The sequence below is a fragment of the Protomyctophum parallelum genome (assembly GCF_964188405.1).
Source record: "Protomyctophum parallelum genome assembly, chromosome: 15".
In the NCBI taxonomy this organism is placed as follows: Eukaryota; Metazoa; Chordata; class Actinopteri; order Myctophiformes; family Myctophidae; genus Protomyctophum; species Protomyctophum parallelum.
Window position 1 is genome coordinate 13,739,071 of NC_139710.1, and position 27,169 is coordinate 13,766,239.

The following is a 27,169-nucleotide window of genomic DNA, read 5'->3' on the forward strand; positions in this document are numbered from 1 at the left end:
CACGATTCTTCATCATTGTTGAGGATTTGAAAAAAGGTTAAATCGCAGAAAAGCGAAAGGCTAAAGTCCATTGTCACGGAGGGCATACTATAGTATGTTGTTTTTCTATTTTTGGTGGTGTGCGGGCTCCATCCAATAACTACACCAGTTGTGATGCAATAGAGTTTGCTGTGACCGTTGTGAATTATGGGTGGTGTGGTCTTTGCCAAGACGGTGGATTGTGGCCCATGCCTTCCTGCTGTTATTTGTCATGTTGGTGTTCTCTATATCTTTTCGTCCTGGGCATGACGTTAAAGTTCCGTTCGAGAGGACCGGCAACCCTCGAATGTAAACAGCCACGAAAGGAAACTATGTGTGTGTGAGGTGTTCTCTATCATTTAATTCCAGACTTTCCTTCGTTCATTCCCAACTTCACTGTCTATCTCCTGTGTTCTCCATTCATCTTGAGCGATACACAGTTGTCTGATGTGCGGGGGGAGGTGCCGGCTAGTGCATAAAGGCACGGGACAGGTGTTGTCTTGACGCATCCCGTGTTGATGCGACAGGTGTCATTTAGGGCTGTGTCGACCAATTTGGTGTGACGTGATCGGCTCCAGCTTGAGCAGGCATACTCTGCTGTAGAGAAAGACAGGGCCATGGCAGTTGCACGGATTGTTTGTGGGTCTGCGCCCCTCTTGGAGTTCACTAGTTTTCACAGGATGTTATTGTGGGTGTTGACCGTGGCTTTTGTGTTCTCCAGGTGTTTTTTGAAGAAGAGGGTCCTGTCCAGTGTAACTCCAAGATACATGGGGTGGGTATGGTTGGAGAGTTTGTGACCATCCCAAGTGACGCTCAGTTCTTTTTTTGCGTCTCGGTTCCTCAGGTGGAAGCTGCATAGTTGGGTTTGTGTCTTTGTGAAAACCGTGTCTTTCTTTTTCTGTCTTTCTTTCTTAGGACGGAGATCAAGGTAGACGCCGTTGGAAGGCTCAACACAAGCCGATGCCCCTAGAGATCCATCCCAAAGCTTCCCTCAGGGAGCTCAGCAAGCCAGCTAGCCAGCAAGCCTGCCCAGTCAGCGAACGCAGCCAGTCAGCTCCGCCAGTCAGCCAGTGTAGAAAGTCAGGCTGCCAAGCCAGAGCATATCAGCCCTTGCAGTCAGCCACTGCAGCCATACTAGCCTTGCTCAGTCAGCTCAGCCAGGCCTCTCTCGAGGCCTGGCTCTCTGTCTGCCTGGCCCAGTCTGCTCCGCCCTGCCTTGCAGCAACAGAACCAGCCTTTCTGGCAAGCCAGCCAGCTCAGAATGCGAGCTGAGCAAGCCAGAGGTTGGGTGAGGTTGAGCTCTGTCCAGCACAGGAGCGGCCGGGACGGAAACCAGCTTGGTCTTTAGTCAGCTTGGTGTCTATGAGTGGCATGAGGCGTTGGAGTAGCAGCCTCTCTTGTAGGTGATGCAGAGGAGGGAAATGGGTCGGTAGCTCTTTGGGGATGATGGGTCTTTGCCAGGTTTGGGGATTGCAACCACTTTGGCCTTTCTCCAGACAGAAGGGATGGTTTTCTGTGCCATGCATTTATTCAGTATCCCCACGAGCCAGGTCTTTGCGTTAGGTCCCAGGTGCTCAACTTTCCCATTGCAGTTTCGAGTTCTTCTAGGTCGAAGGGTTTGGTTTGAGGGCTGGCTGATTGTGGTTGGTCTGATACCACTGTGCGATGGTATTCTCCTGTGGGTCGGCGGCGGTGTTGGTTATGACTGTTGGCCACCAGTTGTGACGCAACAGAGTTCGCTGTGATCGTTGTGAATTATGGGTGGCTCCCTGAGGTCCTTGATCCCCATGGGGTCCAACAGTGGTCATTGAAGCGTGCACACACGCACGCACACACACATGCACCTACACACGCACGGGCGCACATGTGCATGCACACGCTAACCAAATGTAACTCTGAGAGTGTAACACATGTAACCAAATGGACCCTTACAGCTCTAACTCTGAGAGTATATATGGTGTCCGACGGGCACGTACAGGTCTAGTGTAACCAAATGGACCATTTGGTCCATGTCTGTAAGTCTGAGAGTGTAACACATGTAACCAAATGGACCCTTACAGGTCTGTCATTCTGAGAGTGTAACACATGTAACCAAATAGACCCTTACAGGTCTTTAACTCTGAGAGTGTAACACATGTAACCAAATTGACCCTTACAGGTCCAACACTGGTTATCGAAGCATGTACACACGCACGCACGTGTAACCAAATGGATCCTTACAGATCCAACACTGTTTTTTGTTAATCATCGAATGAAATGTGGGAGGTCGGCAAAAGAGAAAGTTTAAAAAATCAAAGCAAAGGTAATTAGAAAATGTTATTTTTGTGCTTTTGTGTTTCTCTTCTTTATACATTACTTTACTGTTTGAAATGTAAAATTTACATTTCAACGAAAGGACCTGTAAAGGACAACACAAAACCTAAGGCACTGGTGTCGTACTTCTGGTTTACCGGAACGGGGTTCAACTCCCTGCAGTGCCCTGCTCAATGTGTTGTATTTACATGGTTCATTGAACGGGGTTCAACTCCCTGCAGTGCCCTGCTCAATGTGTTGTATTTACATGGTTCATTGAACGGGGTTCAACTCCCTGCAGTGCCCTGCTCAATGTGTTGTATTTACATGGTTCATTGAACGGGGTTCAACTCCCTGCAGTGCCCTGCTCAATGTGTTGTATTTACATGGTTCATTGGTCCATGGTCTCAGAGGTCATTAGAGCGGCGCGCTATAGTGCGCGATTCTTCATCATTGTTGAGGATTTTAAAAAAGGTGAAAATCGCGGAAAAGTGAAGGGCTATAGTCTATGGTGTCGGACTGCATACTGGTCAAGGTAATTTATACTGGTCAAGGTAATTTACACTGATCAAGGTCATTTATACTGGTCAAGGTCATTTATACTGATCAAGGTCATTTATACTGGTGAAGGTCATTTATACTGATCAAGGTCATTTATACTGGTGAAGGTCATTTATACATGTCAAGGTCATTAATCCATGGTCTCGGAGGTCATACAATAGTATGTTGTTTTTTTTCGATTTCGGAGGATTTGAAAAAAAAAGGTGAAAATCGCGGAAAAGAGAAAGGCTATAGTCCATGGTCACGGACCGCATACTGGTCAAGGTCATTTATACTGGTCAAGGTCATTTATACTGGTCAAGGTCATATATACTGGTGAAGGTCATTTATACTGGTGAAGGTCATTTACTAATCTTATGAAGGTCATTTATACTGCTCAAGGTCAGTGATTGATTGATTGATTGTCGAATTACAGTACATTTCAAGCACAAACTCAATACTAAAAAGTTCCAGCATGTGTCTCCACAGTAAGCTGAATAACAAAGTGTGAATGTAGTTTCTAGGTGAAAGTGATTTTTAAATTTCCCCATTGACATGAATGGGAAAAGGCAAAAATTCACATTCAAGTATTTGTTCCTCGGAGACTGTAATCACTATAGTTACAAAACTTTTAGGGATAATTCAACATTATACCTAAAATTATTTAACCCTAAAGTTTTATCGGTCGGCCTCATGGTGGCGCTATAACAGCCCACTTTACCTTTTGGCTTATAACTCTTGAACCGTAGGTCGTAAAACAAAAAATATTTTTCCCTGGATTCCTTGGGTCATGACGCATCTCCCCATATAGGCCACGCCCATTTCCGCCATGATAGATTTTCCGCCATTTTGAATTTTGTCCAAAACACACTTTTTGCTTTTCCTCCTACAGATTTTGTCCAAATCTCACAGAATTCGGCACACGTGATCTCTGGACCCATCCAATTAAAACCGAACTGCAGAATTTTGAAAGTGCGTATCGTTCGGCCGTAATCGTCTTCCGAAGTTAGTAGGAGGGGCCTATATCACAAAAAAATGCCATAAATCACGAACGGAATGTCCAATCCATCCCAAATTTGAATCACATGTCCGGGGTGGTTCAATCAACCAAGTTCTAAAAGCAATTACATTTTCATCCATAGGGGGCGCCGCAAATGCGAGAAATGTAACCGTTTGTCGCAAAAACATGAATTTCGGGGGTTAAATCCCCTCCGAATTACTTACGCATGATCTAAGGCGTGACTTGAAATTGTAATTGGCTGGCAATACTAGTGGGAGGGGCATATGTAAGCCACTGCGGCAACCACACTCTGCAATTTTTTTAAATTGCAAATTTTCTAGTTGTGTACTGTATGTAGTATGTACGTGATGAATTGAAAATGGTGGGCCCTATTGTAAACAAGTGTAATGCTTTATGGTGTCGTCCACTCACAGTTAACAGTTGTTGTATTGAGTTGTAGGCCTACTTGAAATGTACTGTAATTACTATTAACTATTAATAAATAAATCAATCAAATCGATGTGCTCCCAGTTTGTGCAATCATGATTCATGAATATAAACAACTTTTAAATTATTAAATGAGAAATACATATTGATTTGTTTCTTAAATGTGTTTTTCTTTCCTTTGTGGCCCTACAATTTGGGTCTTTTTACTGACTTAAAAGTTGAGTGGTGCTGGAACTACTCAATGCTTTTATTTTGAAGAATACGCCGACCGGAAAAGAATGCGGATGTAGAGATGCAGTAAAGATGGCGGAAGAAGAGAGCCACTTAGAAGAATTTGAGCAAATAGACTTTTTAAGAGATAGACATGTACGATTCTTTCAACGATCGCTGCAGGTATTACCTGAGAGCTTTTCCTCCCTAGAAACGACTCGGTAAGTTGACTGGAATATATCATCAGTATTGTTGAACAACTTGACTAAGCAGCAAGCTAGCTTGCTAGCCGTTTGAATGGGAGGCTAATAATGTGACTGTATATGTCGCTAATAACAATAATAACAATGCTGTCTGTCACACGTTAAATTGACCTCGTTAAACTGTCACACACACATGAGCCTGTAAGTATGATGTACTTTATTTAGCTTCCAGTTTTACCAGAATAATACATTATCGGGATAATTATATTCGGGAGTCGGAATGTACAGATAGAAATCACAGAATAGTTCCTATGCAGACTTGCCAAGTTGCCAAACAGTCTAATGTAAACGTATGTAGTTGTTGAAGTGTGGATGTGTGTGCTACTGATGATGTGTAAGGAGTGCTTAATTGACCTGTAACCTTGCCAATGACAGTTGCCTGTTTTCATTTATTTTATGATCATGTTTAGTCACAGTGCTAGTGCTAGTTAGTTGCTTTTGCACCACAACGTTCGATTAGAATGAAAATGTATGAAATAATGAACTATTGTACTTCTTTGCCCCACGACATCTCCTCTATGGCGTATCTGCAGATTGACCATTGTGTTTTTTGCGCTGTCTGGTCTGGACGTGTTGGATGCTCTGGATGTAATCGATAAGAACAACATGATCGAGTGGATATATTCCCTACAGGTTTTACCCACAGAAGATAGTAAGTATTAGTCAGTGTTCAATAATTATAATAATGGCAATGTTATACATGTTAATGTTGTAAAAGTAAATGTACATCTACATGGGTAAACTTCACTGAATATGATAACATTATATGATGATGACATTCATGAGATATATATTTAGGACGACTGTTGAGCCAATTCTACTCTATGGCTCCGAGACATGCACACTTTCAAAGAAATTAGAGAAACGGCTGGATGGCACTTACACCCACCTGCCTTCCTATGAGAGTGCAAAACTAATTAATGACTGTTGGTAGGGCGTTCCACATTTTGGTGGCATAGGAGCGAAAATAATTTAGTCCCTTGTTTGTGCCGAATCTGGGTTGTACATGGTTCGTTGCACTCCCTCTGGTGTTGTGGGTGTGGACTTCGTTAACATTAAAGGAGAATTCCATGCTAGAATGCTTTCTTATCTTTCTTACCTTTCTTTGTAGTTGTTACGTCCCCACCAAAGAGGTCCAGGTGTTTTTTTGTGCAAAAACTCCTTATTGGCTATTTTCCCTACCATAAGCCATCAATGAATTGCATTGCATTGAATGGGAATTGAATGGGGCTATGGGGTGTTATGCTAATTCGCTTATTTCCATCGAAAGAAGTAGTAAAGTGTGCCGCTTGGGATATTATTTACATTATGAGCGATGGAAATAAGCAAATTAGCACAACACCCCATAGCCCCATTCAATTCCCATTCAATGCAATTCATGTAGGGCTCATGGTAGGGGAAATAGCCAATAAGGAGCTTTTGCACAAAATAACACCTGGACCTCTTTGGTGGGGACGTAACAACTACAAAGAAAGGTAAGAAAGCCTTTTAGTATGGAATTCTCCTTTAAGGAAGTATCTAGACAGGTACATGGGTATCTTCCCTTCTTCTCTGGAATCCTGCCCCAAAGCAGACCAGAGGTAGAAAACTGTCGTTCCCTGATGTCATCGCTAGGGACACATGCATCGGTAAGCAGTTACTGGGGATGGCAATGAAGGACCGGGAAGTCTGGTGTGGCATTGTGAAATCCATGATCTCGACTTAGCCCCTCTCGGGACCCCCTGGGTCAGCCCAATCCGAACCGAACCGGGCTGACCCGTAGGGTCCCTGTGCGGTGATGTGTTTTCGTATGGAAATTCCAGTACACAGATGTAGAAATTCTCTCTAAAATAGGATCTGCGCCAAGTGACGGCATTATTTTCCTTGAGTTATTCTGAATTCGGTAACTTTAAGTAGCTATACATCCCGCTGCGAATATCTCCTGTGGCGCGGAAGCCGTTAAGTATTTTTAATCTTTGTTTGACCGATTTGGTCGCTTTATTTCTTCTTGTTTGTTTACCGTTTATTGTACCGCCTCCCGGTGTGCGGTTGGCTTGTGCCGGCTACGTCCCTGCCTCTGATCTGCTGTGTCATAGCTATAGCGCCACTAGCTAGCCAGATAGGCGGTACAATGAGGTGTCAATAAACAAGGAAGGAAGAGAAGAATCCAAGCTTCCAAATCGGGCAAACATATATTAAAAATACTTAACGGCTTCCGCGCCACAGGAGATATTCGCAGCGGCATGTATGGGTACTTATACTTTACATATTCAGAAAGCCTCACACTGAAAAATATCGTCAAAGAGCGCGGGGAGCCGTTAAACATGTTGTTTATGTTTTAAAATGGGTGCGTCCCAGTGCTACAGGACCCAATGCACTGGGTCGAACAAATGTCAGAAACTTCAGTAGCATTTGGGTTCTGCTTGGAGGGCTAATCTCGACTGTGGTTGAAAAATGATGATTGTGTGTGTGTGTGTGTGTGTGTGTGTGTATACTGTATGTGTGTGTGTACATACATACATACATACATACATACGGAGAGACGGGTGACAGCCAGAATGTAGACGGCACCCGGGAGCAGTATGGGTTGGTGCCCCAGCCTGCATCCTCCGTGAGGAGGGCCTTTAGGAGGGCCATTCGAGCCGCAAGTGGAGTCTGCAGTACTACCGTTGCCCAGCGGTGGAGCCTGCAGAACCACTGCGGCTCAAGAATCCACCACTCCTGAATGAAGTGTCTGGTCCTGGAAGTCTGGTGCAACACACAGGTCCTGGCGGTACTCCTGGTGAGAGCAGGAGTGGACCTGGTGAGACGTAGGATGGGCCCGGACAGGAGGCAACCAACAGAGCCTAGTCCCTCCACATACCAGAATTGTACCTCTCAGTCCCGGCACAGTAGTTCCGGAGTGGTTCCAACGGATTGTGCGGCCCTGTCTTTCCCTAGTGGGTCTGATCGAGGGTAGCTACTGGGACGTACGTCGGGACTTGATCAACCCGGCTGGGTCACCCGAGTGAGGGGTATGATGTTCGAGAGACCCGAAACCCCGATGACCTTGGGATACATCACTGAGGATACGTCCCAATTGCATCCAGGCCGCAGGCGATGTATTTTCGTATATATCCCCTAATTTAGAGTTAGTTTTGCTTTCAGGTTGACCCACGACGGGCAAGTGTCTGTGTTCCTTTATGCCCATATATGGAGTTCTTTGTCAGCCATGCCCAAATATGGAGTCTATGCAGATGTCAGAACAGGCCAGCTCCATATATGGACCACGGGGTCAGAGCCCAGGCAGAGGCCTTTTTTGGGCGGTTCTGGACAACCGTGGGTCCGACTGACTCGACACCGGGCACTGCACCCCGTGCGGTGGTGTGGAAAGCGTGTGTCCAATTTGAAGTCGGTGGGGCTAACGGTACTCGAGTTACGTGGATTACAGACATATACAGACAGAGACTTGGTGCATTTATACATAATTTATAGGCTATTGATGAAGAACAATGCTACCTTTTTACAACTAGCAATCATTCTTGTTTTTCAAAGTGACTGTCGCCACTCTGCAGTTATCAGCTGGATTTAACATTAATTTACTCTAAAAGTGCAAATATTAGTATATTACCTATCGTTTTTATAATTTGCTTTTACCTTTCGGGCAAGTGGGCTTGACCTTTGGGCAAGTAGAACATGACCTGTGCTTGCATAAATGGCAAGTGCCTCTGAGACCTGTCAACCCCTAGTAACATTTCAGAAATCTGTAATACTTGGTGTAAATTGAAGATTCATTGGGCATGCAACCACACTCCCTCCCCAAAGTGTGCCACCTATCTGTTCAAAACATAAAGTCTGAATCTGAATATTTAATGACTTGGGTTTCATTTGCTTCTGAATATCTCTAACCAGGCACCTTCTGCCATCTGTTAAGTTGTCTAGGCTGGTAATGATTCAGAATAGCATCATAAATTATGTTGGTACAGTGATGGCTGATTGGGCTAAGTATGCTGCTGCCATATGTTTAGTGCCTGGCTGTTTGCTCATTACATTACAGCTGAGAGAGTATAAGGTGTGTACTTGTGTTCATGTTGATCATCATTAACACAGGGAGGGAAGGCATTCGGTATCCGGAGAACTCTCCGGTTTACCAAATCGCCGCAATTTAGTGCACTTTCGTTTCACTTCACATTCATTTAAATTGCATTGAATTGAGAGAGAGGATAGTTATTTAGAGTTTACACTTTTAGCATTCCTACTTTCTCTAGTGTTAACACCAAATTACAGAAACAATGTAATTAAAATAAAAAACGATTCCTGAAATGATAGGCCTACTTATCATTGGTATTCACATACTCACCTTTTTATCATCATCTAGCCATAACCTTTCATTGCACAAAATAATTTGATCACTTTGGAAATGAACTATAACATCTGTGAGTTTGACATACTACCCTGATGAAGACAGCATGATGATAGCATAACGACATTGATGAACAATTTTCACCGTGGCGAGTATCCAGACATTCCATGTGTGAAGATATGCTGGCAGCTGGAGGTGTTTTCCAGCAGGGCATTGGAGGATGAGCCTTTTTAGTCATTTGCTTGGCCAGCTCCAACCGACGAGAACGGCAGTAGTTTGTGTTGGCACCGTTTGTTTCACATCACCATTACATCACCTAATAAATATGAGTTAGACTTTAATATATTAGCGCCCCTCACTTCACACGGGTGTGATTTTTAATACTTATTTCAAAAGATTTTCAAAGAATTGCACAATTTGTCATGAGTTAAAAATATATATTTTAAATTATTTTCAAAATAATTCCATATAAAAAAAAATCCATTAATTATTTGGGAAAAAGTTCTGAAAATAGCTGATCTACAAGCAAGACGTGTTAGATCGACTATTTTCACTAGTTTGGAGACGTCAGATTTCTCTTTTGGGTCTCGAGTTAAAAGGTTTGGGAACCCCTGCTGTAAGAGCACATGGTTACTCTCATGATTATCTGACACCTGGGCTTCAGAATAGCATTACATCATATACTGAAAGGATCTGGTATATATATATCTTTTCATTCTACACTATATTATGGTTTGTCATCATTATACTGTATTATGCATTTAAATATTTGACTAATGTCCTACCTCTCTTGCAGCTGGTAATAACTATTCCCACTAGGTGGCAACAGCACACCCTGCTCATATTAGCTAGGTCTCCCAAGTTGTGCATTGTGCAGCCAATTATGCACCACACTGCTGAGTGCTGAAGGTCAGCGGAACGGATTTAGTTGTCTCCACCAGGCCGAAGGCATGGGGAGAGAGTATGTTTTGCACTCCGTCCGTCCGTGTGTCCGTGTGTCCGTGTGTCCGTGTGTCCGTGTGTCCGTCCGTGAACAGCTAATCTCGGCCACCGTTAACCCGGTCAATGCCAAATTTTGCACACACACTCCCTGGATGCCAACGATGAACCTCTGCCCCAAACTTTCCAGAACGGCCTGTTATAGCGCCACCAGGAGGCCGCTTTGTGCAAAACAAGTTTTTGCACAGTACACCTACAGATTTTGTCCAAACATCACGCAAATTGGTACACAGTCTCTCTAGAGCCATTCAACGAAACCGGTCTTTCACATTTCTCAGACTCCATCCTGATTGGTTAAGATTGGCTTCCAAAGTTCACAGGAATGCTCACTTTCAAACAAAATGCTGCAAATCATGAACACATCGCGTGATTTCCGTGAAATTGTGCACCCACATTCCCACTAGGCCGAGGACGAAATGCCACATGAACAATTTCAACTCAGCCTCAAGGTGGCGCTATAACTGGCCGAAAAGTGTTTTTACCTCTATCTGCACGGATCTGTGGATAACTTTGTATGCCAACTCCCTAGAGGCCAAGGAAAAACCTTTGCCTGGAATTTTTCACATCTGCTCTTTATAGCGCCACCAGGAGGCCGACATATGTAAAACACATTTTCTATTATTACTCCTTCAGATTTTATCCAAATTTCACGCAAATCGGTACACATGATCTCCATAGTCATGCCATGTCCTACATTCCTATCCTGGTGGAGACCTGTGCCCAGAAGGGCACTTTTTCTAGTTCTTGTTGTGCGATCGTCATTTGAAGATGATGGCATTACATACGGACATTATTTGTTTTATTTATTCCCCCCCCCCCCCTCCTTGATGTCTGCATTTCAATCCTTCCAGCATATATAAATTAATCGTCCCTTTATTTTCTCCCCCGTCTCACCCCCCCCCCCCTTTTCCTTTTCTCCAAGAATCTAATTTAAGTCATTGTGGCTTTCGGGGCTCCTCGCATATTGGACTTCCCTACAGCTCAAAGGTACTGGCGTTCTAAACCCTTCACCTTTTTACTTCTAGATCTGTCTATTGTAGTCAAGTTTGACTAAATGTCACTCATAAAGCATTTCTCACTATAAACACTGGCAGAAAGATTTTCTTGGGTCACTCTACCCCTACATTTCTGTATGCTACTACATACTCTGTCAGAATTGATGTATAATACATTTTGTAATTGGAAAAATATTCTTTATGATAAAAGTCTTGTCGTCAATCTATTTGGCTCTGTTTTGTCTGGAGCAGCATTTGACTTTTGTCATAGGCTGTGCCACATGCAGGTGTGGGCATATATATTGTTTGCTTGTCCAGTTTGCTGTATACAGTATGTCCTGATTTGTATATGTTCTGTTAATGCTCCAGGGCCCAGGGATTTCCCATCCGTATGACAGTGGTCACATAGCCATGACCTACACCGGCCTGGCCTCTCTAGTAATACTAGGAGATGATCTGGGCAGAATCGACAAACAGGCCTGTCTGACTGGCCTTAAAGCACTGCAGCTAGAGGACGGCAGGTAGACACACACACACACACACACACACACACACACACACACACACACACACACACACACACACACACACACACACACACACACACTTAAATTCATCCTAGCTTGCCCATGCCTGTATCTCATTAAACTGTCACTGCTATGTTCACAGAAGGTTTAACATTTGGCCTAACACTTGTACCCAACACTTAGGCTTGTAGATGTATGCTCAATCATTTTTAGTTTAATCACAGTTTGGCATGCATGTCCAGTGTAGTCTCGCAGTACTCGGATTATTCAATATCTAGCGGTGCAGAACTATGGAAATGTGGTTAAGGACTGCCAAGAAAAGTGACAGACAGACACCGACCGACCTCAGAACAATCCTAGACTTCCATTACAGCCCAGACGATTAGAGGCTTGCCTCTAATTGGCCTATCTCTGATTATTGTTTAGTTATTATCAACATACATTTATGTTGATAATATTTATTTAAATTTTATTTTATATATCGTTGCTGTCGGGAGGAAACCATCTAACTCCATTTCTTTTAGTTAGGTGGTTTCTGTGGGGAAGAAAACCACTTAACTCCAAAATGTTCATCTTCCAGGAAATTAAAAATATTATTTTTGAAAACAAAGCAATTCTGCCTCATCAAAGTTGGTGTTGTGACTTTATATATTGTCAATTACTTCCATGAGAGGGGGAGAAGTGGTGGAGTCAGTTTGAGGGTCCAATGCAGTTATTTAAGAGGTTTTGTCCCAAGCGCTTTTACTACTTTTCATTGGTTCAATATTTTCAAAACAACACACAGACGTAAAGGGTGTTCAATAGCACTGATTTACGCAAAAAACCCTCAAAAATGGAGTTAGGGGCATGTTTTGCACAACAACATAGTCTTTTCATTATGTCTGCCCATGATCTCTGTGATTTATACGTTTGTTACCTCTGAGTCACTGACACTAAAATCTGATGTTTTAATTTAATTATTTTCTATGAACCTGTGGAAACCAAAATGAAAAGATTTTGAAAAGAAAAATGGAGTTAGGTGGTTTCCTCCCGACAGCAATGATTGGATCTTATTTCAATGTATGTTAATTATTTGTCTTTGCTTTATTGTATTAATGCCTGATTTGCCACCGCGTAGAGAATCTTAAATGTCTGTCTGCGTATGCGTGTCTGTCTCTGTCTGTGTCCAGCTTCTACGCTGTACCAGAAGGAAGTGAAAATGACATGCGCTTTGTCTACTGCGCTGCCTGTATCTGCTACATGCTGGACGACTGGTCAGGCATTGACATCCAGAAAGCCATTGAGTACATCAGGAGAAGTGTGGTGAGTAGAGACCCTGCTAGAGTACATCAGGAGAAGTGTGGTGAGTAGAGACCCTGCTAGAGTACATCAGGAGAATTGTGGTGAGTAGAGACCCTGCTAGAGTACATCAGGAGAATTGTGGTGAGTAGAGACCCTGCTAGAGTACATCAGGAGAAGTGTGGTGAGTAGAGACCCTGCTAGAGTACATCAGGAGAAGTGTGGTGAGTAGAGACCCTGCTAGAGTACATCAGGAGAATTGTGGTGAGTAGAGACCCTGCTAGAGTACATCAGGAGAATTGTGGTGAGTAGAGACCCTGCTAGAGTACATCAGGAGAAGTGTGGTGAGTAGAGACCCTGCTAGAGTACATCAGGAGAAGTGTGGTGAGTAGAGACCCTGCTAGAGTACATCAGGAGAAGTGTGGTGAGTAGAGACCCTGCTAGAGTACATCAGGAGAAGTGTGGTGAGTAGAGAGTCCCTGCTAGAGTTGCCAGTGTTTGAGCTGTTCATGTTTTGGTTAAAATAGTTGGCATTCAAATGAAAGTGGTTGTGTGCATAATTGGATTTTTGTTTCTCGCTATAGTGGTTGCTTGGTGGGAGTTCTGTGGGGTTTTTTTGCGCTACACCATAGCTAAATTAATATAGATAGAGTAACCAATACCATCGTTCATTATTCTGATTCCCACAGTGTTCAACCCTTCAGGCCATTCTGTAGTTGGATCAATATCACTACATGCCAGCTGAGAAGAAAAGGCTCTTTAGTATCCTTTAAAATAGTTCCATTGTAGATTAAACTGTATTCCCACAATTTAATAAACAGTGTATTGAAATTAGTTTCCAAGTAGGAAATTAATCGAAATTGCCCACTAATAATAATGAAGGAACCGATAAAATCCTAATTTAGGTGGGTGTCCTATAAATAACAAACTTTAACTGCTACTGCTTTCCATTGTGTTGTTGTGGAATACTCATATGAGACGTTACTATTCATCACATTTCAAGTTGACAATTGGTTTTGGTTCATTTAAACACCAGTATTTACAGGCCAAAAGGTTGCCGCACTGGCTTCATCTCAGGTATTACTAATATGCACAGTTGTACTAGTAATCATAAATGCTATTTCAGTTAATGCTTAAAATAATGAAGGTAGTTTTGTTACCTAAACATTTTAGCTAATTTTCTTTCTTTTTACCATTATGAAACCGAAATGGGGTATTTGTAATTGCAACCAGATTTGATTGGCAAACGGAGTCAGAATTGATCAAATCGATACCCATTGGGGTGAGCTTTAATGAGCTGCCACTCCGTTTCTTTTTTTTATTTAGGGATGGGCGTGAAAAGTAGACTAGTATGGAACTGGAGTGGACTATCACATTACTGCGTCTGCTAGTGGTCGGCTCAGGCTGTTAGGGATGGAAATGTTGACCATGAGACTGCAAGCTCTGTTGCAATCTGACACTCAGCACAGCAGAGAAAGCAAATCAAAATAACCTTTTTCTTGAATGAGTCATGCATTTCACCCAATGAAAAACCAAACCGTTACAAGCGGCTGGCCGTCCATATGTCGATGGAATATTTAATTTTTGAGCGCATTTAATAGGCGGACTAGCATAAGGCCCAAACGCTTCCATTCTAAGGTGCAGAGGGACTCTGAGGGGACTGGGGGAAATGGCCAAGATTGACCCATATGAAAAATATCACTTCTACTGGTCTGGACAGAACATCAAGACAACAGAATAAGGTGAAAAGACTATTTTGGGCGGAAACTGGTGATATCTGCTCCTACCTCTGGTCCAGGCTGAGTTTTCCACTGTGGTGCAGGTGGTCACCAGGATCCATACATATCCATTGAATATTCACTATGTGAATTAGAAGCCTTGCATTGTCTTAGACTTAGACCAATTTAGTCTTTTTTGAATTATTATTAATTTGGAATGTCTTCATTTGGTGAAATCTGGCTTAGTATCACATAATGTATGGTGCACATAATCTAGCACATTGTCTACAGAGAGAAGTTTGTTTGTTGCTCATGTTATGGACCCGTCTGGTCATTTAGGCTTTGATTTCAGTTGCATTATCCATCAGTGGATGGCAGTGACCACAAAACTGTTGGAGAGCAATTTATTCACAGACAACATGCTACATATGTCTACAATCTAGATATCTGTACTGTTAATTTATGTGAATAAACAGGTCATCACCATGACCTGTCAAAGACATCCACGTCGAAATATTGGCTTTCTGTTGGGACTAGTATGCAGTGCATTCCTCTCTTTTAATAGTTTTAGAATTCTTCCGTGGCCAACACCTCACAATAGGCTTTTGGGCCTTGCCTCCAATGAATAAAGTGCGACACTTGTTGGATCTTGCTAGCTACGGACACTGCTTATTATGATGGAGAGCCGCTGGGGATTATGATCGTAAAACTGCTGAATGGAAGAGTTTCATTTCTGGTTTAAGTTATGTTTGAGGATGGCAGTGGCTCAGGGGGTGGAGTGGCTATCTGGGAGCTGGAAGGTTCCCAGTTGGTCCCTGGTTCATTTCCTCGTGCCCCGGCACTGAACCCCTAACTGCTCCCCATAAGCCAGTTGGTGACTCCATAACCCTCTGCGGTATTTGAATGTGAAGTACATTGTAAATTGTAAATTGCGATTGACTGGTCAGAAACACATGAGAAGGTGCAGTCCATTTACCATTTACTTTCCAACCAACCAACTAATCGTGTTTTGAGTTGACAATATAAATAGTCCATTGTTAACTGATCTTTAACTCAAACCTTTTAGCCTGGCAGATTGTCTTCAATAGATATGAGCTTGTAAGGTCTACTATGGGATCTGTGTCAACAGCATTGTCTTTCAATAGAGGGGGTCTAGTGAATAGAACGGGACCTGTCTCCCTCGTCAATGGTGTCTCTTTCACAACCAAAGTCTCCAGAGACGCAGAGTCTCATTGACTTGTAAACTGAATGTGTTACTGTGACCTTATCACAAACTTCCAGAGTGTTTTATTACATGTGTATTCTGCTTAGGGGGAGGGAGGGGGGGACGGACGGACGGATGTGCATTTCCTCCAGCCAGACAGATGCTGTATATTTCAAATGTGCTCAGACATTTTCATGTCAAGGATGCCAAATTGATACATTTGAAAATAATTGGTGCCATGCAGGAAGTCAGGGACCCCCATAAGAGAAGATCTTAGTTGTATTTAGTATATAAATGCTGTAGGTAGGGAGACAAAAACCTATGATCTGAATAATCATTATTATACGTTAATAGATTCTCTCATTGGATGATAGGCTGACAAAATTATAGTAAAGTTAACCACTTTCATAGGAAAACATCTTAAAAAAAGGTGAAAATAATTCATGTTGTGATTTTGTAAATTGGCTATTTTTTGAATTATCCACAAGCAAGCATTTAATTGTATGATGTGTTTCCAGGATTGGTTTAAAGTTGTAATTGACAATAATGCATCTGATAAAGTAAAGCAAGCCTCCTACTCTTATTGCCCCAGTCCTTCCTTTCATGAAGGGATATTTCATAGTGGATTTGTGACCCATTTTAAGTCCCAAACTGTGGTTCTAGGGGGCTGATCATCTGTTATCAGTTGTTTAGTTGCTCTGTCCTATAAATAGTAAGTGCAGTCTTTATGCCTCAGTGCCACTTCAAAATCATAAGCCTCTTAGACAGGCAAATACAGTTGCCCTTTAAACAATATTTATACCACTGGAGGTCAACATTACCTCCACTATCTATTGGTGCAGTTAATGGTATGCAAACATGGAAGGGATAAACTTAACCCTTACTAAATACTAGGACTCACATGGTGGTATTCTAAACAAAGACGGAAATGGCGTAGCTTAATATAGATTATATCATTACTCACTGGTGATCATCCATGCCTGGGGAATTTCATACATGAAATGATTTCACTGCATGACCTGAATCTTAAACACCATTATTGTCTTAGTTAATTCTAGGTCTGTATTGCATATTTTCTGTTTTCACATAAAACAATTGTCTAGAGCAGCTCAAAATTATTATTCTACACAATTCTCACTGTGGCTCTCTGACATCTGCCTCTTTTGCCTCTCTCTCTCATCACCTTTTTGTTATTGACTTTCTTTACATAATCTCTCCCTAATTATTCACATCCGTCGTGACATTTCTTGAAAAACCGTAACACAGATGTTAATTTGTTATTTATGATGGAAAGGGATAATTTGATCTGATTTGTAACAGAAGATAGCTGTTCATTATTTGTGTGCTGTGCCTAGGGTTCATTAACAGCATACATTATGTTTGTAGTTGGCACTGCACTGGCAGGCTATGCTTTCTAGAGATAGGAATTAAAACGTTGCCTACTGTATGCTTTATTTTTATGATCAGTACTTTATTTGGACTTTTTTACAAACAAACAGAAAAAACAAACACAAGCAACAACAACAGAATACTCATTGGACATTGGACATTATGTATGAACACACAAAATCAAATTAAAAGTATAATTAGTTTACACGACCAAACACGCAGCATCATCAACCGTATCATATGTATACTAAGACGGTAAACAATCAAAAGGGCATTGCCTGACCATGGATCACATCAAGGACCTGCAATGTGACTGAGGAACATGTTCCACTTCGAATCATATTTATCTAACGGATTATTCATCTTAAAAGATAACTTCTCCAAAGCAGCCACAATACCAAGCTGAGTGAACCATACATGTGCTGGAGGCAAATCCTCAGACTTCCATTCCTTAACAATGATTTTCCTGCCCACCATTAATGCTGTATGAATCCAGTCAGCTAGAGGTGCGGGGAGGTGTTTTAAGGCGATGGATCACCCAGAATAAACAGAGCAGGTGTATAAGGAATATCCTGGTTTGTGATTTGCATTATATTCTCATGAATAGCATCTGTACCCTAGGGCACTCCCACAATACATGGATAAATGTACCGGGGTCCTCACCACACCTCCAGCAAACCGGACTCTCTGAGTACTGTTTTTTAAATCTAGACAATTTTTTGTCCTTTATCCACAGGGCAATATTATTATGCTGTTTTCCTGTGTCACATTATGTTTGTCTGCTTAAATTAAGCTTGTGCCCTGGATACTGTGAAGGATTTTAAATAGAAATCAGGTTTTATTGTATTTTTATGTAATGACGTGATGAAGTAAGAAATATTCTTGCCTTTGTTGGTGGCTCAAATATTTAGAATGTAATTAAATGCTTATTGTTGTGCTCTTCACAGTCATATGACAATGGGATTGGCCAAGGAGCTGGGTTGGAGTCTCATGGTGAGTCTAATGGTCTTATATTAATACATTGGTATTGTTATAGGCTTTTAGCATTTAGATGACCCACCTTAACTTAATATATGTTACACCTTAATTTATGTTACTGTATGAAGATTGTCTACTGGTAAATAAACTAAATTAAATAAAGATTGTTGATTGCAAAGTAGGGAAACCAATCCATTATGGTGCAGTATGGATCTTATGTCAGATCTGTTGAGAATAAAGTCATATCGGAAACAAAACCTCTATCATCCAAAACTAACTCAACTGTCTGTGTCAGATTTCATGTCCTTGGAGTCTTAACATTTCTTGGTGGTGGATGTGGGTGAGACCAACTGGTTTGACCGTTAAATTTCCCCCCGACTAAATATGATTGCCTCATTTATCTCCTCTGCCCAAATTAAACCCTGTTCTTCAAACACAGATCCACAACGTTAATAACTTTCTGGCATGATACAGGAAGGATTTCTGTCGTGGTAGAATATACAGTATGGCAGTACATTGGAAGTTAACTGCAAAGGGCAAACTGTGGCAATTCCCTTTCTTTACTAGTTTAATTCTGTGATTACAGGATTCATGCAAGCTTATTTCAACCACCGCCAAACCCACTTTCTGTCTGGCGACTGATTATATATAAGGATAGATGGATGCCTATTACCCACCCACTCTTGTGTGTATCCGAGTGTGCTGTCAACTCAAGACCTCCTGCACTCAGTCTCGTGTGTGTGTGTGTGTGTGTGTGTGTGTGTGTGATGTGGTATTCAAGAGTCAAGACCTCTGCTGTGTCTAAAGCATGTGCACAGTTGATGCCTTTTTCCTTTGTACGCAGGTGTTTGTTCTGTAGCGAATAGCTAGACCATGGTATTGTACAAAGCATGTGCCCATTGAAGTGTTCCAGCCAGGTTTGGACAATGGAATAAGAGCCGTCCCAGGACGCAGCAGTGTTTTATTTCCCCTCTCGGATGGCACTGTGCCTGAAGGCAGAAAACACAATATAAGTGATTTATACCCCTCACTCTTTCCGTGTCTATCCCTCCCTTTCCTGCTCCACACATCTCTTGGATAAGTAGCTCTGTAATAGAGGTAATGTGTAGGGAAGTGATGATGATGGTCTATACACTGACAGCTGGAAAAGAGTTGTTGATGGATGGCTGAACCCTGTGGCTATACTGATTACCGCCCTGTTTGTAGATAAACAAGCAAAGCACATACATGCATATACATTGCATACTACTGCCTCTTCTTGCGGACACAGGTCTAAACTGTTGCCCCTACACAGTAAAATCCTGAGTATTCATTTAACCACTTCAATCCTATATGCTTAATCTACAAGTTTAGAAGAACGGTATATCTCTTAGTGATATGCCTTTGTAAAAAAAGAAAATGCATTAAGAAAACATATTTGTAATCATTTAGTTATAGAGGGCAATTATATTGTATTAAGGCTTATTAGCCAGGGATCCTTTTAAGTAACTGCAGTCTCACCATCTCTCCAGCTGTGCCCTGTCTGGAGTGACTAGTGAAGAAGAGATCCAGTAGAACTAAGTCATTTTGTGTTTGGTTGCGCTCAGGTCTTGAGCTCTGAAAATGGCAGATCTACAAACTCACAACGTGTTGCGGTTGTAGATCAGCTATTTTTAGCATGCAACCAAGTGTAAAATCAGCCATTACGACGCCATCACGGCCTGCCAAAATACACTTTTGACCACAAAACTGTAGATTTAGTGGACTAAAATCTCATGATATTTAGTAGACTAAAAATAGACCTTTCAGGTGACTAAAATACGACGGACACTAAATTAAATTTTATTCAAAAGACATTATTATACTACGCTAAAATTTGCTGTCAAAATCAACACTGCTGTGTATAAAGAAGCTAAAGTACTGTAATGGCACTCCCTCAGTTTTCTTGGATGAGGGGAACCCCCCCCCCCCCCCTCCACACACACACACACACACAATCTCCTAGCCTCCTTGTCTGTGCCCTCTCATTATGCAGTTACAGTAGTCTTTCTGTCGGCAGATAATTTCCAGGCGGATGAACACCGTGAGACTGCGTGACCGATTAAGTGAAATGTTAACATCCTTGCAAGATTTTTCAAGTTCAAACCGTTACAACAAATTAAGTATTTTTAATTGTTTTATGTTTTTCATTTGCTTTGTCTGGCTGCCCAGGTGCACAGCAAATTCCAGAATGTTAAGTTAAAGGATTATTTAACAACTCAAATCTAAATATTTAATGAATCATGCAACTTAAAAAACGTCCCTGAGATGCACACAACAGCCCGAAGTGGATGCTAAACTGACCCCAGGAGTGTTTTAAAGTGAAATGTAAAAGTTAACGGGTAGAGACCATTTTAGCATTCTCAGTTGTGCCCTAGTGTGTCCCCAAGACCAGGCTACCGACCAGGGGCGACAGGGCCCCCTCCCTCTGGAATGCCCCTCCTAACCTGACTCTAACACTTCTCATCAGAATTTTTGCGTTTTGCGGCCCCAAAACACAACTTTGAGTACTTACAAAATTATTGTTATTATTATTTACTGTGTGTATATCTCTGTCAAACCCTGCAAACGGCGCTGTCGGGTGGACACCTCATATGTCCAAAACGGTTCAGTTTAAGTAGGTCATTGACCCATTTTGGGCGGGAACCCCTTTTGGTGTTTTAAACATTATGTTATAATTTTAGCTATTGAAAAATAGCAGATCTACAAGCTACGTGTTTGTAGGTCTGATATTTTTGAAAAATCGTGGCGCAAATCTTTGAATATATATTCTTTCAAAGTGAATGTTTTTAACTCAGGTCTAGGTGAAGTGCCATATCTTCTCTGTTTGATGAATCCCTGTGCAGGGGGCTCGACATTCTGTGCCATCGCATCCTTGCGTCTTATGGGTCGCCTGGAGGAGACGCTGAGTCAGCGTCAGCTGGACAGGATACGCCGCTGGTGCATCATGAGACAGGAGAACGGCTTCCAGGGCCGGCCCAACAAACCTGTAGACACATGTTACTCCTTCTGGGTGGGCGCTACGCTAGAGGTACCCACACACACACACACACACACACACACACACACAATCACTAGGGATGGGACAATATGAAAATGTTTGTGGCCAAAATAATTTTGATTAAGCATAATATGGTTAATCAAAATTATTTTGGCCACAACAAACATTTTCATTGCGATAATATTATCGCGATAATCAATATTCTTACATTTCTTGAAATGCCACTTTTGTTAAAGGACTTCTTTCTTGTACTTACTTTCTAATGTTTGTAACTGTAATGATTTAATTGTTACGATTTGTCTTGCCTCTCCTTCCTGTCCTCTCCCAGCTGTTAGATGTATTTCAGTACACCAACTACAAAAAGAACAGGAACTACATCCTGTCAACACAAGATCGATTGGTAGGGGGCTTTGCCAAGTGGCCGGACAGCCATCCAGGTAATGTTGGACACCAAAAGGAAGTGTGTGTGTTCATATATCTCTGCTGTCGGGACGAAACCAACTAAATCCAAAATGTTCATTTTTCAGAAAAACGTGGGTGTAGCAGCACACATTCGTTTTGAACGGTTCAATACGAGTAGTTTTGTGAGGCACACACTAACCAGACTCACCGAACGATGATTAAATCAACTTCAAATGATGTGCTCTGCACTCAATAAGGCAGCCCAGTGAGGCCACACAACATCTTTGTATGATCTAGAAAAAGAGAGGGACGATGATGGTGCTAGGTGGCGTCATATCCCAGGTCTTTATATATATGTACCCCAACGTATAGACAAATCCACAGAGGGTTGCCTGGGTGCGGCCATTACTGAGGTGTACCATTAAGCACAGCAGCACTGATTAGCCACACCTGGCCTACGGAGCACCTGCTCCATGGATTACACCTCAGTAATGGCCGCGCCCAGGGCACCCCTCTGTGGATTTGTCTATACTCCATCTATATAATGGTTGATCCTACGGAAGTTCGGGTTCCTATAGCAACGCCCCACCGTTCCAACTATGGGATTGCAAATATAATCTCAGTGCAAACAAGTTGAAAGGAGGATTTTCAAACCTCCATAAGTCCGACTCCAGAATTGCTGTCCTTGGTGGATTTTCTGCCATCCACATTTCGGATTTAATTTGTGCCTTTGTACCGTGACGCTGCCGCCATGTAAAAGCTTCTGACGAAAGGTAAAGAGTGTGTGCTTGTTCCAATGATACTAGAGTGTCTGTAACGAGTGTGTGGCGGGGGGGGGGGGGGTCAAACACCGCACATCTTTTAAAGTGAACGCGTATGCTGGCACTGGGAACTATGCTAACAGCTAGCGGTATAGATAGTTAAAGGGCCACTTAACCCCTTTTGTAACCAGAGCTTTTATTTTTTTGTCAAATAGGTTTTTATTGAGAACAGATTATAAATTGTTACACAAACATTATGATATGAAATATTTTTTTCTTTTATAGAAAACAAAAAAAGAGGAAAGGAAAAAATACAAAAAGCGAAAGAAAACCCTCAACCCTCCCACCCTGACCCATACTGCCGATACAGCATATTTAGGCTCGTAACTCTGTTATGATTAAAATTATTATTATTCCCCTCCTGTCCGAGGGGGGGCTGTGCCTGGGGGGAGGGGGTGCTCCAGCCCCCCCAGCACCGCTACTTCCCTCAGCCATGCTTACACCGGCTCTCGTCTTTGCAGAAGGGATACAACGAAACGTGTGCTCTCCATTTTGCATCTGTCCCCCCTTTTTTTCTTTTTCTTTTTCTTTCCCTTTTTTTTTTTTTTTAACGTGTATGTTTCTCTGTCACAACCTCCCGGCCGCTGTTTTTGTTCGTTTACGTTCTTTTCTTGGTTCACTCACTGTGTTTTGTTATGCCTTTCCTGTAGCTCCAGTTAGCTCATAGCTGTTGTCACTCGCTCCTTGCTCCGCGTTTCAGAGTATGGGTTCAGACTTGAGGTCGCTACTAGAAGCAGCCAATAATGACTAGGTCGCTAGTCTCGCTACTACAAGCAGCCAATGGCAATCATGACTAGGTCGCTAAATGAAAATGAGATTATAAGCCCAGGTTTACATCTGGCAAAAAGATTGGCAAGAGATCTATTCTCTGTTGACGGTGTCTGTAAGATCTTGAAGGTTAGATCCCTGCCCTCTACAGGTGCAGAGAGGTCGAGGTGGAGTTTGAGCTTCACTGTGTCAGTGGAAAACTGCTGGTTACCCGATACTGTACCTGTACATCCAAAGTGCGTGCATGTGTGGTCAATTTGTGTGTGCGTGCGTGCATTTGCCTCTGTGATGTCTAATTGATGAAGCGTTTGTACAAAGCTAGCCTCAGGACACAGGAGATCAAGCTCCTCACGTTACAGGAACTGGTCTGGGAACGGACGGACGGGGAAGAAACGATTGTAAAAAACACCAGAGCATAGATTCTGCTCACAAAGCCTCTTAACCATTCTAGAACAAAGAGTTTTAAGGAATGAATAGGCTTTGGATTGTGAATGCAGGTAGATTTGGATGTACGTATAGTCATTGTTGTGCCTTCCATTGCCTTTGAGTTAGGAACTGGTCTGGGGAGTTCGGAAGACTAGCTGCTGTATTTAACCAAGCAGACCTAGGCCAACCCAAGTTGTTCACCTGAACATTAGGCACGGAAATGACTCAGCTCTTTATTGGTTTTATATTGCAACTGGGTCAACATAATGTTTCTTGAAGAAAGACACACCAACATATTTTTTGCTGATGTCTCGAGAGAGTCGAGAGTCCAGGTCTTTGAATCAATCTTTGTAATTTGAGTAGTAAACATTAAGTGTACTGGGGAAAGGAAATTGAAACTGAACTGAGTGACCTGACCTGAAACATTTTTGATTACGGGAAATTTTCAAATTTGTATAGAGTATGCTGTTGGGACAGCCTTGACTTTGATCCATACCCAGTCCTTTTTGATACAGCTAATGGCATTTTATCGATTTTGCTGTCGGGGTCTAATCAGCAGTCATTTCATTATAATTCAATTATTTCTCCATTAACTGGTCTGCATGGCTTTTAGTTTTCTCCCAGGGGAGGGGAGGGGCAAAACAGGTCCTGCATGTGCATAATTTATATTTCCTTAAAGAGACAGTGCAGATGAGGATGGTGGTTGTTATTCCTACTGAATAACCTCCTCTGTGCTTTTTGGATCTTGAAGGGGTAAAGGGGTATTTCACTATTTCACAAACATTTATGGGGTCATTCGTTCCCCTGGAGTTGTTTGATTCAATATTAGATGTTTGATATTCATTTCATCAGATACACCCCCCCCCCCTCCTATATAAATCCGTTGAACTTCAAACTCCATTTTAAGGTCTGACGTTGTTCTTTTAATGTGGGTCGTGTTTTTTTTTTAAATTTATAATTATCTTAAAGTGTGTATATATAAAGTAGTTGGAAAAACACTGAGCCCTCACACATTCCAAGGATAATATCAGTGTAATTTTATCTGATCAGCAAGCATCAGTCGTATTTCTCACCCCTCCTTTCTTTGTAAACACCTCCCCTCCCCCTTCCTTCATTCCTCCTGTCCTGACCAGACCCTCTCCATGCGTACTTTGGACTGTGTGGATTGTCTCTGCTCGGCGAGCCCAGTCTGAGGAAGGTCCACCCAGCTCTCAATGTCACCCAGAGAGCCTTTCAGCACCTCCATCAGCTGCAGCAGACATGGAGGGACGACGCTGGCACCTGCACCTGACAGCACTGACAATAGGACAAACTCACTATATCCAAACTGTTTGTTGGCCATTACAAACTTCTTATTTTTTTGCCTGCAAGACTCCTGTGATTCAGTATTTACCGTTTGAAACTAATGCATAGATTTATACCCCCTCTCCCCCTAGAACGCTAGTCTCACGTGGCCAGACGGTTGCCTCCCACAATTTTCGAATGCTTCCGGTCATACAGTCTGGGACACTGGAAGCTCTTTTGATGATCAAGGGAGAAAGCGCAAGTGAAGCCTCCTCCCCACTTCCGTTTCGTCTTTACAGTTTATCCTAATATACACATTTATCCTAATATAAAGTAAAATCCTCAAAGCATATATATATATAGCTTGCTGCATAGCAGAAATGTAAAGTAGAAAATGAAATGTAAAGATATTTAAAAATATGTTGTCGTGAACGGAAATGGCAGCTCCCGTTAATCGGATTTCAGGAGGTGTAATTCCCAAAATATATAGCATTAGGAGATTGTGGAATAGTTGTCTGGCTACGCGAGACAAAAACGCTAGTTCTATAAAGCAGCATTTGCCAAACACTATCGCAGTGTTTCCCCTGTTTGCTGTTTGCATTCAACAGCGGCACCACTGCTGCTAAAAAGAAATTTGATTATTTTTAGATTTTGTTTTAATGATGGAAGATGGTCTTACGTCTTCATGAACTACTGCAGTTATATTACAATGGCTTGTTATAAACTATGAACTAAACATTTGTAAGATGCATCTTAATCATGATCTTGCATACAAAAAGATAGAAGCTTGTGTATTGCCCATACACAGTGCTTTTGACGCAACTTATTATTTTGATGCTACAACTTAATTATTGGGGAAACACTGCTGTCGCTACTACACTGTCTGCAATTGTTGTATTCTAACATCAGAGTTAAAACTGAATCACTGGAGACTGAAAACTAACTTGGATGCTTATGTGGGGAAACTATAATCACCATTGGGGGAAAAAGTAGTCTCTCAGTAGCAGTACAGTACCTTGACTTTCTGACTGCTCCAGACCCGCTAAGTAGGCTATAAACCATTTGATTCCTTTTAGTGGAAAGTAAGACCATAGCAGTGTTATTCAATATTTTGTATGGGGACAATTGAATCCGAAACACAAAATGTTTGAAGTCTTAGACTTTGCAATTCAAATATGTTTTATATTTGTCTACTCGGTAGTCTCATAAAAATAATGATTTATTGGTTATTTCTATACAATTGGCCACAACCCCAAGATGGGGCTTATTGGGAATGGACTACATAAATGGTGTTCACCCGGCAGTGGCAATTATGTAAGGCATTAACCTGCTTGACAGGAGCCGTTATGGGTTCAGTGGCTCAAGGACACTTCAACACAATGCCACTAGAATCCAGGGATTTAAATGCTGCAAAAAATTCAATTGTACATTTAAAAGAAAAAATCTCTACGAATCCATTTATATTTGTTATATTGACTACATGATTCCTTAAGTGGCTTAACCTTTTACACCAGTCAACAGCCTTTATCTTTCCATTGATTTCAAGCCCTTTCCCACTGCTGTCTCCGACCCCCTCCAGCATCTCTAGTGAAACATCTCATATTTGGAGAGACTAAGGTAGAAGCGTTTCCTGTTGAGTAATTACTTTTGGTGATGCATGTTTTAGAAGTCACTAAGGGCACGACAACCTTCTTGAGAAAACATGCCAGAGCCCAATAAAGACATACAGTATGTTATTGGGCCTCAGAAATTGTTGCAAGTTTCAAATTGTTTCATTGCGAATCTTTGGTCTGAACTACGCTTAACAATACATATTAGCACAGCGGACCCTGGATCCTGAATATTCTCGCCATCACCCAGCTGCTTCCTGATTCCTTGCGAGACGTTAGCCTGCTAAGCCTATTCCAAGGCAATGACAACACATTTAGGAAGTGTATTGTTCATGCAAACGGCACAGGGAATTGATGTTTTGTTTTTTTCTGAGCCCCAAAAAAGAACAAAGAATATTGGAAGTTGGAACAAAAATAAGAAAATGCAAATACATGTTTAGCAAGAGTCAAGCTGTTGAAATAACTACAGGTCAACAATTTGACTTGAACCTTGTGACCAATAGCCTAGTACCATCTTCACCCTTGACTCACCAGAAAGGGTGGAACTATCTAGCCTAGATCAGAACAGATTCTCCATTCATTCATTGTGGACTGCATGGCAAACAAGTACTGGTACCAATGAAAAAGCTGATGTCTATAGTTTGACAAAGGTAACCATCT

General features: G+C 42.0%; 1 protein-coding gene across 1 annotated transcript; it reads left to right on the forward strand.

Moving 5' to 3' along the window:
- The first annotated feature begins 4,589 nt into the window (after positions 1–4,589).
- On the forward strand, positions 4,590–25,510 carry pggt1b (protein geranylgeranyltransferase type I, beta subunit). The gene is made up of 9 exons (XM_083783156.1): positions 4,590–4,728; positions 5,304–5,422; positions 11,013–11,077; positions 11,455–11,606; positions 12,782–12,914; positions 18,149–18,194; positions 21,044–21,228; positions 21,527–21,635; positions 24,749–25,510. Exons 1-9 carry the CDS (start codon positions 4,601–4,603, stop codon positions 24,904–24,906), a joined length of 1,095 nt encoding a protein of 364 aa, XP_083639282.1. The 5' UTR covers positions 4,590–4,600; the 3' UTR covers positions 24,907–25,510.
- The last annotated feature ends 1,659 nt before the right edge of the window (positions 25,511–27,169 follow it).